Source organism: Acomys minous, assembly GCF_964271855.1.
Source record: "Acomys minous genome assembly, chromosome: 16".
NCBI classification, from domain to species: Eukaryota; Metazoa; Chordata; class Mammalia; order Rodentia; family Muridae; genus Acomys; species Acomys minous.
In genome coordinates, this window is record NC_140498.1 from 87,439,141 (window position 1) to 87,458,065 (window position 18,925).

The following is an 18,925-nucleotide window of genomic DNA, read 5'->3' on the forward strand; positions in this document are numbered from 1 at the left end:
GATTTATGGAATTCAAAGTAATGCCTATGGCTTCCTTTGGTGTTTACCAGTCCGTCCATGTGTGTCCCCCAGCCCCATCCCGAGTCACGATTTCCCTGGCTGGCCTTGAACTTACTCTCAAAGATTCACCTGCCTCTGCCTCTAGAATGCTGGGATTAGAGGCTTGTGCCACCACTGCTTAGCACTGACTGTTCTTCCAGAGGTCCTGAGTTCAGTTCCCAGCAACCACATGGTGGCTCATAGCCATCTATGGTGTGACCTGACGCCCTCTTCTGGCAGGCAGAGCACTATATACATAGTAAATGAATAAATCTTTAAAAAAACAAACAAACAAAAAAAAAAAACCCTTTTTATCTACCAGCTTGCTATATTGCTAGGAAAAGCCAGCATAGCCTTGACTCCCCTGAAGCTCATGCACCATGCCACGAACAGGCCCAGTCTCAGCAGCTCAGAACAGGATGAGACATACTGTGCAACTGTGCATCTGATTCCAGCGATGAGCGTGTATTTATGTAAAAAGCCTTTCCCCCCCAAATTTTAGATTCACCCTGACTCTTCAGAGCTAAGTTCCTTTTACCTGTCTTTTGGATCCCAGCTGAAGAAAACATCCAAGTCTCTGTTGTCTCGCAAATCTTCCCATGGAACATCATCCTCCTCTGGCTTCAGATTCATTGATTTGATACTTTCTGCCAAGGTAGTTGATCTGTAAAACACAAAGTTTGATTAGATTTTCCACTGTCAGTGCGTGTGTGTTGTATGTGCAAGACTGCATGAATATGTATGCCTGGGGAGGCTAGAGACAGGTTATCTCACTGAACCTGGACTTCATTCACCTGCTGCCACGCAAGCCCCAAAGACCCTCCTGTCAGTTCGGGGCCTCCTAACTCAGAAGTATAGGAATGCACTGTCATGCCTGATTATTCACACATGTATTGGGGATTGGAACTCAGGCCCTCATACTCACATAACAACCACTTTATCCACTGAGCCATCTCCCCAGCCCTAAAAGTTTTCTTTCTATAGCAATATAGTCATGAAAACATTAGAGAGGACTTTCTTTTACTGGAAAGAGGAAACGGATTTACTTTAGAAAACATGGTCTCATATGAAGTCAAACAGAACCAAGACGAGTTATGGCAGCTCACTACACAGCAAGCACAAGCCTCTTGGAGTTTGGCAGAATACAGTGAGTAAGCACCTGCTCTTGAGACCTGTCCTGTGGAGGGGCCTGGAAAGCACATGGAGGATGGAGGGGTAGAGCTGAGGCAGGCTGTTTTCTACCAGATCTGAGCCACAGCCACAGGCCTCCAGCATTCTCCATGACAGTGTTACGGTTCTGTGTCTCCCTTCTCTTCCTGTCCTCCGCTTTTCCCTTAACTCTGCTACTGACAGCCATGAGCATCCGATGTGGCCCCTCCGTCCCTCACGGCCTCTCATCAGGTACTCACATGTTTGCTTCAAGTAGAAGGTCTAACAGCATCCGTTCAGTGCGCACTTGTGCGAAGTGGAGAGAATTATTCAGCCTGTTCCTAAAAGCGATAAACTCTGGGATCTTCTCAAATGCACCGTATTTGTAAGCTTGAATAATGTATTCTGAGGTCTGAGAAGGAAAAACATCATCATGGTATAAATAATCCCTGGGTCAGGCAATGTAAGCAAAGCTTGCCAGCCAACTAAACATTCAAACTAGAACCAAGGCTTGTGGCCTGGTCTCTGAAGGTCTGGACCACAGTGCAGTCCCAGCCATGAAGGACATTATTTTTCTTCTCTCCTAGCTGAGTCAAGTGTCTCCTCTGCCACACAGCCAGGCCTGTCTCAGCAGTCATGTCTTCCATGACAACAGGACTTAGAGGATCTCCTATAACATCAGCCAAGAATTTGGCAAATGTTATCCCAAAAGGGATTTTACACCGTATCTTTCTGCTTCCAAGACAAACCGTGCTCTGTACAAAGATTCTAAAGATGCCTTAGTCACACAATCATACCCCACCCAAAAGGAAACCAGTAACCCTCAGAAAGAGACTGCTCCTTGGCTGTTTCTCTCTCAATTCAGTACCAGACACAAGGCAGATGAGCTTTGCTGCAGGACAGAAGACACCAAACACGAGACCCACCATCAGGAATGTCATAATATACTCTGAGGAAGCCGCCAAGAACCAAGTTTCCTGAGCACACCAACTGCTAGAAGTTGCCCTAGACAACTAAGTGAAGGGAGCGCTCACACATATATTTTAACTACAGATTAAAATAATCAGATGGAATGCTGCAGAGCAGAAGCAAGATAGAGCATTCTATGAAGTCCTGGTGCACCAGAAGCAAATCTCAGGGAAGAGCGTTTCACAGAGTGGGCCTAGACCACCAGAATCACAAGACAGATCACCCCTTTGGGCCAAGGGAAGTGTTTTAGCTCAATGTTGATGTCTATCCCAAAGAAACTTTCTAGAAGAGCCAGTCTTTTGCTTAGCCTCAGTTTGCTTGCTCTACCCCCACTTCCTCTATTCCTGAGTAATTTGCCCAGTAGGAAAATAGGCCAATAGTCAACAACATACCCTCTGATACACAGCCTCGCAGGGTTCATTTCAGGCCGTGGGGTTGTGCCAAGGGCGCTAAGTCAACTGCAATCGATGCGGCTTTTAAACCCCCAGGGGACACCTCGGCCAGCTGTTTGCCTGCAGTATCTGGAGAGATTAAAGACGGACGGACACAAGAAAATTAAAAAGATTACGTGTGATCCTGCGGGTTTAGGACTACCTGCCAGCTTGATAGAGGACACTGGCACGCCCCATCAAGAGGCCCCCTTATCACATACTTCTCTCCTAGAGTCCCCAACGTAGAAGATGCAGCAGGGTGGACTGCTGACCCTTGAAATGGGAATTTACAGCTTGAAAACACTTCTAAGTAGCCAGGAGGGTTTGGATAGACTGTAGTTCCAACATGAGACCCAGCCTTCCCTCAAGTGGGAGCTCAGTGTCTGAGTGGCCCATGGAACTTCACTTGAGAAAACAGACAGCAGCTTTTACGAGAGAGAAACAAGGGGCAACCAGGAGATAAGTGCAGTTGATAACAAGCCAGGAGTGGCTGCAATTTTCCATGCATCTACCTGAGATAGTCCTCCTTAAATGCCACAGTAAAGTGGCTCTGCAGAGCTAGCCAAGGGCCCAGGGAGCAACAGCAGGAGGCTGAGAACATGGCTCTTTGTGGAACACAGCCAAACTGGAAGCCACAGGCACTCTAAAGAATCCTGCCCAGAGCATGCGTCCACACCTACTCCCACTCAGTTATGCACTAATGAGGCAAGTTATGCACCGGAAGAATCCCTGAAATGAACCCTGGTTGCTGTGAAAATTAGAAAAGCATATGGGTATCAGACCTTAAATAATAATCTTTATAAATACCTAAATTAGTCACTTTAAAGAGAACTTTTAAAATATTTTTTATTATTTTTATTCATGTGATGTGTTTGGACAGATCCCCTGGACCTGGAATTACAAATGCTTGTGATCCGCCTGATGTAGACTCTCCAAGTCCAGCAAGCTCTTCACCACTGTGCCACATCTCTGTCCTCCAAAAATGAGCTTTTAAAACTACCTGACTCATGGCAGTGAGGAAACCAAATGCTGATTCCCAGGTAAGACGACAACAGGCAGCCTATCCGTAACGTCCAACACCACAGTACAAAGGCCGCCTGACAACCGCACATTTCCTATTTAAGAAGTACTTTGTTAAAGATCTAATTAGGAAGTGAAATACATTAGTCACACAAGGGAAAAAACACTGGGGACTCCCCAGAACAACCTAAAAATGTAAACTGCACAACATGATGCCTAGGCTTTGCAGAGCTACTCCAAAAGGCCCAGGGCTCCAGACACCACTGGCTCAGGTCCTTACAGACGGGCTACTTTAGAATGGTTAGAAATACTCCCCGATTGATACGATGCTAATTTGTCAGGCTCAACATCATGTACATTTAGCTGCATTAGTGATTCCTGCTACAATCAACTATTAGCAAAACACTGGGCCCTCTGAGGCCAGGCAGGAAGACAGACCAGCTCACTTACATTACAAGACCCTCTCTCAAATTTTAAGACTTCAGTAAATGAGATGTCTTTAACGTCTTTCTTATAAATACAGAAAGAAGAGCTAAAATAATGATCTGAGGAAACAGTTCTGAGCAAATTCCTCAAAAACAGAAGGCAATGACAGATTGCTGAATGTACTGTGAAGTCATAGATTTATCACTGAACCACTATTTACACTGGATGCTTAGCCCAGGATCTGAGACAAGGCTTCTGCCTCTATGCCAAGCTGGCACCTTTGAAGCAAGAGGCTCAAATGTAGACCCCCTTCTTCTCTCTCAGCAAGAAGGTCTCCAGATACCACTCCCTGCAGGACAGGCAGACAGACTGGCCAGCCTTCTGTGGGACCCAAAGCTGTCGTCTGCAACTGCTCACCTACACCTCAGAACATACACTGCTCAGAAGCACTGCTGCCCCGCTTCTCTATTTTCTAGCACACCTCTCAAGAAGCAGGTGGAAGACAGGTATGACTTTAAAGCAAAAGCCTCAAGAGTATTTGCAAAGATAAGTTCCAGATGGCAACTTCCTCATCAAGTTTGATGATGCTGAGAGACCAGGAAACTGAAAAACTACCCGGCCAAACTCCAGGAAGTGAGGCTTAGCCACACAAGAAGAACAGCAAGCTATGGCCACTCTGAAGACAGGCCTTCTCTGCACACTGGCTCCCAGGCAGTTTTACAAGACCTGCTGGATTCCCTGAAATAACTTCTTTAACCAAGAGGGGGCAAGTGAGCAGCAGCGAAGGACACATGTAGACCCCACCTCAACTTTGCCCAGGGCAGCTCTTACTGCCCCTTAAATGCAGCTGAGGCTGTGGGCCTCTTGCTTCCAATCTTGGGTAGTCTCTCAATAGCATGTGAGACACAGAGCTAAGAGCCAGGAGATCTCTTAGTCTGTTGTTAATGCCCAGTTGGAAATGTAAGTTTCCAAGGACTTAATTATAGACACGCACAATGAACAAATGCAAATATCATCTATCTAATGGCCTTAGATGATTAAACTAGGTCTAAGGGCAACTGCCAGCAATAGAGCAAGGTGCCAGGTGACATGTGTGCTGTGACCCTAGGGGGTAAACTCTGAACCAGGCAATCAGCAGCAAACCACATTACCATTGAGTTTTACTTACATCTTTCTGGTTGGAGTGGAAAAACCTGAGCGCGAAGTTACAGGACTGGGAGGCAGCAGCATACTGACCCAGAGATGCGGCATATCGGGTCAGAAGATAGCTGGGTAGGAAGGAAAGAGAAAATGTTAGCTACCTCACTCTACTGTCAAATACTAGGTGCCAAGTTACTATGGTAAAGAAAGAGCAGGGTATAGGATCAAACTAAAAGAAAATCAACAGTTCTTTGCTTATATCTTGATAATAACTGAAACATAAAAGTTGGCATAGAGGCATAGAGAAACATGATGTTCTCTTCCTAAATGCAAATAGGAAAAAATGCCCTAAGTAACGCATACATTGCCCAAACTCAAACTCAAAGGGTCTTGGGTCAGTGGCAAGAGCAAGGGAGGAGAAACTCTAAAATAAAGTAGTGAAGGAGAAGTCCGAAATCCACAGCCAGCAGAAAAGCACACGTGAATCTTGCACAACAGCTGGCTGTCTCTGGGGAACCACATAACCGTTCTGAAGCTGTGAACTCTGGAACTCTCAGGGACACTAACCTTGTGCCCTGACTAGTGCTAGAGCCCTGCACTGCCACAGTCTACACAAGTGAGCTCCCAGGCCTGATGCAGCTGCCTGCTCAGTATTCAGAGTATATACTACCAACCCAATGGTGTCGTGCTGGATATGCTTAGCATCAAGGCTGGAGTAAAGATCCACCACAGGCTCAAATGCACCCAGCATGCAGTAGATTCGAACAAGCAGCAATTTGAACTGAGCATTGGATGGACTATGTGTTAAGCCTTCTTCCAGCAGAGTCAGGGCCTGCCACACAGCAGTCTCCTCACCTGGAATCAAAACACATCATTATCAACTCATCTTTAAGACGGGGAGATTTCTCAACAGTGAAGCTACCAACATTATCATCTGAACTGCTAATGACTAGGCTCTCAATAAGTTTGGATGCTTACAATTTTTAGATACAGACCTGAGATCCAAACACAAAATTTTTCTGAATACGAAGTCCTTCAGTAGTTATGTCAGTGCGTAAATACAGCTGTGCAAAAAAGCACGATGCATAGATCTTGGGAGAAAAATCATAAAATCTCACAAAATCTCAGATTTGGAGAAGAGAGGGGCTTTGAAGAACTGGAGAAAGCTGGGCACAGTGGTGCACACCTGTAAACTCAGCATTCAGGGAGGCAGAGGCCAGAGGATCTGTGTGAATTCAAGGCCAGCTTGGTCTACAAATAGAGTTCAGGACACTTGCTGACCAACCCTGCAGCTGAGTTCAATCCCTGGGTCCCACTTGGTGGAAGGAGAACTGACTCCTTCAAGCTGTCCTCTGACTTTTACACATGAGCCAGGGCACATTTGTCTCAGCATGTGGGTATATACACATATCAATACACAAAATGTTATTTTTTTTTTAAAAAAGGAAGCCAATGTGGTGGCACATACCTCTAATCCCAGCACTGGGGAGGCAGAGGCAGAGGCAGAGGCAGATGTATCTCCCCGAGTTGGAGATCATCCTGGTCTACAGAGTGAGTTCCAGGCCAGGACTACAAAGTAAGACCCTATCTCAAATGTCTCAAAAAACCAAAATACAAAAAGCAAACATTTTTAAAATATAATTTTTAAAAGAAGTAAATAAAAAGAGCTTTTCTGTTCTGTGGGGCAGCTCATCGGCCTCTGAATCAGTATGGTGACATTTTAAATCTAGCTTTTTTTCATGGTAATTATTTGTTATACAGATACATTTAGAAACCAATCAGCTGCTGACTAAGAATCACGCTCATTAGAGAGCGGGGCCAAGTAGGCTTGGATGGGCTGGAGAGAAGGCTCAGAGGTTAAGAGCACTGGCTGCTGTTCCAAAGGTCCTGAGTTCAATTCCCAGCAACCACATGGTGGCTCACAACCATCTATAATGAGACCTAGTGTCCTCTTCTGGTGTGCAGGTGTACATGCAAGCAGAACACTATATACATAATAAATTAGTAAATCTTAGAAAGAAAGAAAGAAAGAAAGGAAGGAAGGAAGAAAGGAAGAAAGGAAGAAAGGCTTGGATGTGGACTTTGCATAGCATAAGGCCTCCAACTCCAGCCAGCGCTGACACGGTCTCCTACCTGCTTCTCTCCAGATGTCAGTGAGCACATGGACAGCGAGGAGGCAGTAATAGTCAGAGAACTGCAGCTCTGTCTTCAAACAGGAGCGTCCTGGGTAGTGGGAGAACCACACCTGTTTTTAATAGTTCTTCAAACAGTGCTGCCACAGGAAGTTTTGTTTATTTGCCTTGCCCACCCCCACCCCCACCCTTCTACCCTCATTCTTGCTTTTTTGTTTTTGGAGACAGAGTTGCTATGTGTAATAGCCCTGGCTGTTCTGGAACACTTTGTAGAACCAGGCTGGCCTTGAACTCAGAGATTCATTTGCCTCTGCATCCTGGGTGCTGGGATTAAAGGCGTGCACCACCATACCTGGTCATTTTTCTTTCTTTTTCTTTTCTTTTATTGGGTTTTTTCCCCTAGTGTGCATGAGGGAGGCCCTGGCCTCCATCTCTGGAAAGAAGGGAATGGATGGGAGAAAGAAGGATGGATGAGTGGATGGATGGGTGGATAGATGGATAGATGGGTGGATGGATGGATGAATGGATGGTGGGTGGATGGGTGGATGGTGGGTGGGTGGATGGATGGATGGATGGATGGATGAATGGATGGTGGGTGGGTGGATGGATGGATGGATGGATGGATGTGGGTGGGTGGATGGATGGATGGGTGGCTGGGTGGATGGATGGATGGGTGGATGGATGAATGGATGGTGGGTGGGTGGATGGATGGATGGATGGGTGGATGGATGAATGGATGGTGGGTGGGTGGATGGATGGATAGATGGGTGGATGGATGAATGGATGGTGGGTGGGTGGATGGATGGATGGGTGGATGGATGGATAGATGGGTGGATAACACAAACCAAAGCTTCAGAAAGGTCACATTAGCTGGAACAGAAACATTCCAGGGAAGAAGATGCACATGCCTGCCACAAAGGGAAAGATCTGAAGAAGTCTGAGCTGAAGGAAAGAGCCAGGGACCAACAACGTGCCCTGCAAGGTAGTTCTTAGGTACAGCAGTGCTTTTGCGACGCCTCTACCGCCGAGCAGCTTGCATTTCCATCAGGTGTGTCCAGCAAAGCCAGTAAGACGGCCCTGCTTCTGCACTGGACATTTACCTTACAATGCACACTGCCTAGCATGGCCTTTATGAGGACACACAACCCCAGCTTCCATCAAACATCCTCATAAATCATGAGCTCAGATAAGAGCCATGGAACATCATAGCTGGTGACGGGAAACAGGCACCATACAAGAGGACTGAGAAGTAAGTCTCAGCGGAGCACATGATGCACTATCCCTGACATATGTTAGGACAGTGCTTGGACACTTTACATGCTGACTTCTCAGTCTTAGCAGAACTTGGGGGTGGGGGTAGGGTTAGGGCAGAGAGACATCACACATCTGAGCAGCTACTCACCAAACTCCAGTCCGTGCTGGTACCTTAACATCAATTCTCTGACCACATCTAGCTTCTGATTCTTATCCATGATGTGGTACAAGCCAAGGAGCCTTGTCAGCTGCACGACACACAGATGCTGCTGCAAGGCTCGGATGTCAGCTGGCAAGGCAAGCTTATCCTCTGTTGGTGTTGACAATGGAACAACTCCAAGAAGCTGGTTAATGAACTGCAGAGAAGATAAACAAAGACCACACAATGCAAGTGCATTTAGCACACCTGAGATGCTCTATATTGCGCCATCTCTACCACAGACCGCTGTTTTCAACCTCTAGCTCATGCAAACCACGTGTAGTGCCTGGGGACATGGAGACAGGACAACCACATGTTCAAGGTCATCCATAGCTATGCAGACAGTACCACAAAAGATCCCTTTTCTACCCGACATTTCACTGTAAGTGGGGTGGGGGGGTGGGGGAGAGGCTGTTTTACCTGCATGTGTCTGTAGTGTTCATGGAAGCCAGAAGAGGTCACCAGATGTCTAGGACTGGAGCTACAGGTAGTTGTGAGCCATGTAGGTGCTAAGAAATCAAACCTGGGTCTCTCTCTACAAGAGCAGCCAGTGCTCTTAATCACTGAGCCATCTCTCTAGTATCCCAAAGAACCTATCTTTAAAAAATGATTTCTTTTTAAAACTTTAAAAAAGCCATATCAAAATACAAAGTAAAATAAGACTCAGACTCACTGGACCAGCTTCCAGTCTTGTGCCAGCAGGGCTCCTCTGAGGAAACAAGCCTTACTGTGTGGGTTTCCCCTGAGACTCAAACAAAGCCACCAAGCACAGATAGACGCTCAGAAGGTAAAATCACAAAGGCGTCATCAGAGTCTGTGGCAGGAGTAGCCCCCCTCGACCCAGAGCTTCCAGCAAGAAGGGCAGCACTGTTGGACAAGAGCTTCTGCCCGCCCTGCTCAGGACATGACCCGCTCACAAGAGCGCAAGGGACCTGGATCACACGATCTACTCTCAGATTCCTTCCAAAACAAAACTCACTGTACTTTTGGAGGACACTACCTTTTTCTCACTAAACCAAAAATTCTGGGGGTGGGGGTGGGGTGAGATTCTATTCCCTCCTTCTCCCTCTTCTACAAGACAGCTTTTCAGATATATCCTTCCCAGACCGAACTTTTCCACTCAACTATTCTTCTCTCTTATAAACTTTCAAATGCTCCTAGAACCCAGATTCTTTTCTGCATGTTAAAATTCACCCAAGAGTTTGTAGGTCTGAGCCCTGTACACAGCATCCCAAGAACAGTTTTACTAAGACAATCCAGACAGGCTTTCAGAACCCACTGAGACAACTGGATTCTTATGAGCTGGGGGATCTGGAACTAAAGGCATGTACCACACATGTGCCTGCCAAAGTACTGAGTCCTTAAACAGGCTAAGGTAGTGGTTCTCAACCTGTGGGTTGTGACACCTTTTTGAGTTGAATGACCCTTTCACAGAGGTCACATTAGATATTCTGCATATCAGATATTTACATTATGATTCATAATAGTAGCAAAATATAATTATCAAGTAGCAACAACATAACTTATGGTTAGGGTCACCACAACATGAACAATTATATTAAAGGGGCACAGTATTAGGAAGGTTGAGAACCGCTGGTTCAGGGTGTTGCTACGTATGTAAGACCACAGCAAGAGGTGCAGGCCACAAAAGTACCAGAGTAGCTTGACTTCAGACTGCTCAGCCTGTAGATGAGAAGTTGGCTGGACACAACAGCTCACACCTGATCTCAGCATTTGAAGGGAGAGGAAGGAGGACCCTGGGCCGTGTGATCCTGTCTCAGAAAAATGAAGTTCCTATTGATGGGTGGGAAATCGGAGCCACCCGACTGCTGGGTAAGAAGTTGTAAGTGTGGCTCTCCACTGGTTTTAGCCCTGACTTACACGATATGACAGTGTTAAGCACTGTGGCTACAGGACAGTTACTGTACCACCTCCTTCTACACTGGTGTGCAAGCACAGACACCTCAGCCACTAGCAGAACTCTGAGGGACACGTACTTGTGTGCACTGGGCAGCAGGCAAGAGGTCAACAAAGACCTTCAGGTCTGTGAAGCAACATGGCTTATCCCCAAACTTCTTAAAATACTGGAACATTAACTCTTCTGGATCACCTTAAAGAGGAAGACACAAAATTACCCACAAACTGAGGCAATTTCTAGAGCATACATAATTATATTAGAGAGATACCTAATCTGTTTAATTTAAATCAACTTTACCTAAAGCCAGACATGGTGGTGCACAACTTTAATTCCAGCACCCCTTGTCTCAAAAAATAAAATACAACGGGGGAAAAAAAAGTTGCTACACTTGCAATCCCATTTGGGAGAGAGGCAGCTTAAAGTTACCCTCAATTACATGGCAAGCTCCGGGCTGCCCTTCCCACCTAAAAAAAGAAAAGCTAAGTATAGTAGCTCATACTGGGGAGACTGAGTAACAGGCCAGCTTGAGCCCAAGCTGAGTGAGATCCATTCACAAAAAATAAACATGGCCAGGTGTGGTGGCACATGCCTGTAATCCCAGCAATTGAGAGGCAGAGGCGGGCAGACCACTGTGAGTTTTGAGGCCAACCTGGTCTACAAAGTGAGTCCAGGACAGCCCAGGCTACAGAGAAACCCTGTCTCTGGCGTGGGGGGTGGGTGTGTCAAGCCATATATAGGCAGGATATGGATCTGGTAAATAAGCTTAGAAATTATTGTTAGGTAATAAGTGCATTGATAATGAGCACTCAAGATTTGAGGAACCACTATCCAGCTGTTTCTTACCCAGCTTGTACTCGTCGTTACAACCTTGGCTCCGCAGGCGCCTGATGAGCTCCAGCTTAGCTAAGTGTGGGCCTCGGACATGTCGAGAACTTTGCGATGCCTCCGTTATCCTATCCTCTATAAACTTCACAGCATCTTCTGCAGAGCAGTGTACTTCCCCTTCTAAGGAGCTGCGAGGAAACACAAGACACCATTACTGCCTCAACACAGACTGGTCTTAAGAAACAACAGCAGGATGGGAGGGATGGCTCAGAGGGTAAGAGCACTGGCTGCCCTTCCAAAGGTCCTAACTTCAATTCCCAGCAACTGCATGGTGGCTCACAACCATCTATAATGACCTCTTTTGGTGTACATGCAGGCAAAACACTGTGTGTGTGTGTGTGTGTGTGTGTGTGTGTGTGTGTGTGTGTGTGTTATAAATAAATAACTCTAAAAAAAAAAAAAGAAAGAAAGAAACAAGCCAGGCATGGTGGCATACACCTTTAATCCCAGAACTAGGGAGGCAAAGGCAAGCAGATCGCTGTGAGTTTGAGGCCAGCTTGGTCTACAAAGCAAGTCCAGGACAGCCAAAGCTACACAGAGAGACCCTGTCTTCAACTGACCCCCCCCCACTCCCCTACCCCTCCAACCCCCTCCCCCCCATCCCCCCACCAAAAGAAACAAGAGCAGTAATAAAAGAACAGTAGCTGCCGGAAGGACACAGCTGGAGACTCAGCAAAATCAACACTGACTGCAGGTCAAGACCTTGCCTTAAAAAAACCAAGAGCTTGCAGTACCAGGGGAAAGAGGCTGACAGACCTCCACAAATTTTAAGCCAGGCTGGCCCTCGTTAATTGTAGGATAGCCAGAGCTACATAGAGAACCTGTTTCAAAGAATCAGAGGAAAATGCAAGAGCTAGCAGTGTAGGTTAGCAGGAAATCATTTGCCTCATGTGCTCAACACGCTGGGGTGGGGGTGTGCAACTCCTGTCAGCAAATCAAGTGAGGTCAAACAGGTTCAAGAAAGCCACAAGGTTGCTATAACAAGTAACAAGCTGCAAAATTGTTCTTAACTTCAGTTCCTGAATATACTGCAGAATAACAAACCACTCTCAGCTCTTTAAAGGTGACAAAATGGTTAAAGCACCTCCTCCACAAGACTGACTAGCTGAGCTCCAGAGGACCAACATAGAAGGAAGAGAGGACTTATTCCTACAAGGTGTCCTCTCTGACCTTCGTGCACAAGTGGTGGCACATAAGCACGTGTACGCACACAAATAGATGAAGAAAGATTTTTGTTTTGGTTTGGTTTTGAGGCAGTGTTTCTCTGTGTAGTCCTGACTGTCCTGGACCTCAGTCTGTAGACGAGGCTGGCTTCAAATTCACAGATATGTGCCTGCTTCTGCCTCCCAAGTGCTAGAATTAAGGGTGGGGACCATTATCTGGCTAAATGAAGCTTTAAAAAGAAAACTATTTTCTAAAGATTCAACTTAAATTTGCTTAATATTACCTATAAAAGGGAGGAAAGAAAAAAATCTGTAATAACCCAATTACCATCAATAGCAGACACATTAATGTATTATGAAGCATCTGAGATGTTCTTGAGCCTCTAAGAAAAAAGGAAACAGCCCTACACATCTCATTTATGAAAGAGCATACAAGTATTTAGGGAGGAAGTTACCACAACCAGAAATTGTTGGAAGGACCCTGCTGTAAGAGATTGCAGGCCGCAGGGTCCATATAGCCTGCCTGAGCTCAGCGACAGACGGAGGACTCACTCTCCCCAGCAGGACCTCCTGCTCTCTGCCTGACCTCACCTGGAGAGTGTCTTTAGACATAGATGTCCCTAACCACATTTGACATATGGCCTTTGGCACAGTTCCCTGCTAGTTCTCTCCTCTCTGTGCCTATAGGACAATTAGGTACTGTGTTCCTTTAGGTATGATAGGAGTGTGCTGCCAAATGCAAATCAAGCATCCTTAAAGTGCCTAGTTCCAACAAATTACGTATGCCTATTATGAGAGACCCCACCCTCTTCCCAAGGACTATAAAGCTTTTGTTCTTCCTGAATAAAGTTTGAACTTTCTCCCTGAAGAGGTTCCTGGAGGAGGGTCACTCTCTACAGACCTTTGACTGGCCTTCTGCTCCCCCTGTCTTCCTGGGCTAGTAGCCAACAGCGCCCCCCTCAAAGAAGGAAACCCAAACAGAAAGTTTAATCTTTTTAGTTAAGTCTAATTACTCAAGCCCACTCTCACAGTACACAGCACTGTGCTAACGAAGAACAGGAGCAAGTCTGGAGACAAGGTGCTGGTAGGATTTATTTTTACACTGATAGGTTACATGGGACTAAGTGCCTCATGGGGACTAAAAGGAGTCTTACAGGTACATATGAAACAAAGCAAAGGATTATCTGAAAGGAATGTATCATTATGGAAAGATAAAACATTATTGGTGCACAATGAAGTTCTTTTGCTCTACCACTATCAAAAGTACCACTGTAATCCAGACATGCTGGCACATGCCTATAATCCTGGCACTCACACTAAAGAGGAAAAAACACCATTCCTTGTTACGGGGACACACTTTAGTGCTGCAAAGGCTTGCATACTATGAAGTGCACAGAAAGTGACACTATAATCAACAAAGACAACAAGGTGGAACAGGGCATGGTAGCACTTTAATCCCAGCACTTGGGAGGAAGAGGCAGGTGGATTGCTGTGAGTTCAAGTCCAGGATGGCCAAGATAACATAGAGAAACCTCATCTTGAAAAAACAAAACAAGAAATCCCAAGGTGTCAATGTAATCTGCCCAAACCAAACCTTTTCAAATATTACATATGAGCTGGAGATGCCTCAGTAGCTTTGAGAACTGGCTCAAAGCCAGTTCCCAGCACCCACAAAGTGGCTCATACCCATCAATAACTCCTGTTTCAGAAGATCCAATGCCCTCTTCTGTCCTCCCTGATACTCCCATGGAGTGTATGTGTGTGTGTATATATGCACATATGTATGTATGTATGTATGTATGTATGTATGTATATATATATATATCCTGCTGACAAACCACTCGTCATATATGTAAAATAAAATGAAATCTTTGGAAACAATTTAAAAGCACGTAACACATATATCCCTCCTTAAATATTGCGATATGAAAGTGAAAAAGATAGCAACTTACTGTTCCCCTTCAGCAGGAGGCGTCCAGGACTCTTCAATCAGTCGAAAGACAGAATCGAAATAAGTGAGATAAAACTGCCAGTCATCAGAGCTAAAATCAGATTGAACAATGTACACAAGATTAAACCCAGGTTCTGACAAATCTGTCTTCCTAATCATGTCCTGCGGGGACCAGGACTCCCCAAGGTGGCAATGTGGAGGCTGTGAGAGCCCAAAGCTTTTCAGATGCTCAAAAACTAACAAAAAACTCCCTGGCGAGCTCTTCCTACATAGGTGCTGGGGCGGAGAGGGAAGCCCCTTTGAGGCCAGTGGCAAATGTGATACTCAGTGCTCATCCTCAAGACTCAACTTAGCCACCATCAAGGCGCCATTAGATCTTACCAAAAAGTAAAGCTCATCCAAAACTTCCAAAGCATACAAAAGGGCCCAGAAGTCTCATGGAACACCAAGGCCAGAACAGGGTCAGACTCAGGTGGGCCTGGAGACCTTGTCAGGCTCCTGACTCACAAGCCGTGGCATCAACTCACTTTTTCAACAGGAGGCGTCGTGAAAGGGCGTTGCACTCGGGCCACTTGCTCAGTTTCTTGTACATGGCCATGCATTTGTTTTCCCGACTCTGAATTTCACTTGTCAACTTATCTACAAAAGTATAAAAGTTGGTGGGCTGGTCTCATGTCTCAGAGTAAAATCCAATTATAGGAAAGACAAGATCACATTTTCTTGCTCCCTTAAGAAAATAAACCCACTCTCAGAATACACACTATTATCTTACAAAAAACATTTTCCTAAAAGTCCATTTCTAACAATGACTTCTGCTAATCACTGATGATCCACACTGGGCTGTGGTGTACACATGTAAATCCAGCATCTCAGGACTGGAAAGCTCAGCACATACTTCTAAAACACTGAAATGGGTTAAACTGAAATGGGATAAGAAGCTGAGATTTTAAAGTAGAAGACAAAACTACTTAGAAGAGTTGGGTGAAACAGCAGCAAGTATATTATCAGTGGGGCTCAGAGAAACGGGCTAGTATCTGTCTAAAGAAGGTGAAGTCAAGCTGGGCACAGTAGCACACGCCTTTAATCCCAGCACTCAGGGAGGCAGAGGAAGGCGGATCGTTGTGAGTTTGAGGCAGCCTGGTCTGCTGTTCAGGACAGCCAAGGCTGCACAGAGAAACCTTGTCTCACAAAGGGAAAAAAAAAAAGTTACACCAAAAACCAAAGACAGGTACTGGAGAGGGGGCTCCATGGTCAGGTTCGGGTCCCAGCACCCACAATGCAGCTTGCTACTGTCGGTACCTCTAGTTCCAGGGGACCCGATGCCGCCCTCTGCTGGCCTCCATGGCCACTGCACACACATGATGCACACATGCATTCAGGCAAAACACCAGAAGACAAAGAAGAAGACGAAGATGACTACGAAGATGAAGAATATGAAGAAGACAAAAGACGAAGACGACGAAGATGACAAAGAAGATGATGAACATGAAGGAGGAGGAGAAGGAAGTACTAGTAGTAGTAATAGTAACAACAGCTGGGCCCAGGTATGATGGTGCATACCTACTGACTCAGCATTCAGGACATAGAAGCAGGAGTTTTGAGGCTAGTTTGACCCACATAATGAATTCCAGACCAGGCCACCCTATGCAACAAGACCCTTTCTCCAAGGCAAAAAAAAAAAAAAAAAAAAAAAAAAAGAACAGTTTTGCCAGGCATGATGGCTCTGCCTTTAAAAATATGAGGGTGAGGCAGAAGGGTTGCTGTTTGAGGCCAGCCTCAGCCTCCAGACCATCCAAGGCTGCAGAAGACTGTCTTGAAAACCTAACCTGACAGCCAGATGTGGTGGCACATGCCTTTAACCCCAGCACTGGGGAGGCAGAGGCAGGCAGATGGCTGTGAGTTCAAGGCCAGCTTGGCTTACAAAGCTAGTCCAGGACAGCCAAGATAACACAGAGAAACCCTGCCTCGAAACCCAGGCCCCGGGCTGGAGAGATCGCTCAGAGGTTAAGAGCACCGACTGCTCTTCTGAAGGTCCTGAGTTCAATTCCCAGCAACCACATGGTGGCTCACAACCATCTATAATGTGATCTGATGCCCTCTTCTGGCCTGCAGGTGTACATGCAGGCAGAGCACTGTATACATAATAATAAATAAATCTTAAAAAAGAAAAAAAAGAAAGAAACCTGGCCCCCCAGAAGAAAAACCTAACAAGACAACAGGCTGGAGAGGGGGGTCAGCAGTAAAGAGCACTGTTGCTTTTACAGAGGACCCAGGTTTAATTCCCAGCACCTACATGGCAGCTCACAACCATATCTAACTGTAGTCCCAGGGGGTCCACGGTTTTATTCTGGCCTCTGTGAGTACTACACATGAAATGCACTTACACACATTCAGTAAAACACCCATACACATAAAGATTGGCAAGAACAAGCAACAGCAGAGCTGTGACAGGGTGAAAGATCTTGTATACACCCTCTCACACACCTTCAGTCTGGAGCCATGAATCATCATTAGTTAAAAAGCTTAACCCAGCCAGGCTGTGGTGGCGCACGCCTTTAATCCCAGCACTCAGGAGGCAGAGGAAGGAGGATCGCTGTGAGTTTGAGGCCAGCCTGGTCTACAAATGTTAGTCCAGGACAGCCAAGGCTACACAGAGAAACCCATGCCTCAAAAACAACAAAAAAGAAAGAAAGACAAACAAAAACAGTTTAACCCAGGAGTTTACAGGCAGCACAAACAGGGCTCAATAGGAGAAACTGAGGGTGGGGATGAGGAGACACCAAAGTGAAGATGACCTAGGGAAAGAAAGGAGCAGGTGGGGAATGAATAGCATCAATATGCACTGTGTGAGCCAGGGGGTGGTGGCGCACGCCTTTAATCCCAGAACTTGGGAGGCAGAGGCAAAAGGATCTCTGAGCTCGAGGCCAGCCTGGTCTACAAAGCCAGTGCAGGACAGCCAGGGCTGCACAGAAAAACCTTATCTAGAAAAAAACAAAAAAGATGGCCCAGAGGCATCTTGCCATGCAAGACTGACAATCTTTAGCTGAGCTGGTCTGCAGAGTGAGTTCCAGGACAGCTAGAACTAAAACAGAGAAAGCCTGTTTAGAGGGGGGGCAGACGGGAAAGCATTGTGACAGGGTCTCTCTACATAACTCTGGCTGTCCTGCAACACACTATGTAGTCTGGCCTGCTTCTGCCTAAGTGCTGGGAATAAAAATATTTTTAATGGGGGAGACGGCTCAGAGGTTAAGAGCACTGATTCAATTCCCAGCAAGCACATGGCAGCTCATAACTGTAACTCCAAGATCTGATACCCTCACACAGACATACGTGCAGGTAAAACACCAATGTACAGAAAACAAAAATAGTAAATTATAAAAGATGTTTTTAATAGTTTAAACACAAACTTAGACACAAAAAAGAGCACAGCAAAATCATACGCCTTTTATGACTGTACAGGAATTTTTTTTTAACCAGAAATACTTTTCATCTTCAAATTAAAAACAAAGCAGAAAACTTTATAAATTACCTCCTAATTTCCCTCTAATGACATCCAGGGCTTCCTGATACTTCCCCAAGCGTTCCAGGATCATATAGTAAAGTTCAACCTTGCAGAAGACACAAACAGTTATAGCACTGAGACAGCAGAAGGAGCAGAGGCATCTGTGTGGTCATTACAATTCTGTAACACAACTGTGTCGTGATTTCCCTCCCCACACATCTTGGTAGGGTGCACTTGCTGGGGAGAGCTCAGCTTCTCTGTGCCTGAGCTAAGCCTGCCCAGTCTCATTTACCCGAGGGCCAGATGGGGTCACCAGCTATGGAGTGGACATTGGGACACCAGACTCCAGTACTGTCCCAACTGGGGAATGGAGAAAGAGTGTGTACTCACTTCGGCTTCAGCTTCTATTTTGTCCTCTTTCACCATTTTTTCTACCATCCTCTCTGCCAGGGGCAGAAACATGGTTTTGGAGAGGTTTTCATCTCGCGCGGATATAGACTGCAAGAGGAAACATTGTGTTTTGCTTTGATCTTTCTGCCGCTTACTCTGTTCGTGTCACATGTCGACAACCACTGTGACCTGTTGTTCCAGGATATTTGACCACACAAGACTATGTTGTTCACTGGAAAAACCAATTTCTAATTGTGGTGTGGCTCAGCCATAGCACACACCTTTAATCTAAGAGCTTTCTGCTAGGACAGGATTAAAGCAAGTCAAGCATACACAGGTCAAGAGATGAAACAAGCA

General features: G+C 45.9%; 1 protein-coding gene across 2 annotated transcripts in view; it reads right to left on the reverse strand.

The window, feature by feature from the left end:
* NAA25 (N-alpha-acetyltransferase 25, NatB auxiliary subunit) overlaps positions 1-18,925 on the reverse strand; it is a 55,468-nt gene that overhangs the window by 15,048 nt on the left and 21,495 nt on the right. For both annotated transcript variants that reach the window (XR_014775464.1, XM_084762100.1), the window contains exons 6-17: positions 18,569-18,676; positions 18,206-18,284; positions 15,204-15,315; positions 14,678-14,767; positions 11,521-11,690; positions 10,757-10,869; positions 8,709-8,916; positions 7,308-7,397; positions 5,849-6,029; positions 5,203-5,302; positions 1,449-1,600; positions 578-703 (exon numbers count right to left, since the gene is read on the reverse strand). Coding sequence is in view for 1 of the 2 variants with exons in the window: in XM_084762100.1 (XP_084618226.1) it covers positions 578-703; positions 1,449-1,600; positions 5,203-5,302; positions 5,849-6,029; positions 7,308-7,397; positions 8,709-8,916; positions 10,757-10,869; positions 11,521-11,690; positions 14,678-14,767; positions 15,204-15,315; positions 18,206-18,284; positions 18,569-18,676 (1,529 nt within the window). In the remaining variant the exon portion in view is untranslated. The remainder of the gene's footprint in view (positions 1-577; positions 704-1,448; positions 1,601-5,202; positions 5,303-5,848; positions 6,030-7,307; positions 7,398-8,708; positions 8,917-10,756; positions 10,870-11,520; positions 11,691-14,677; positions 14,768-15,203; positions 15,316-18,205; positions 18,285-18,568; positions 18,677-18,925) is intronic.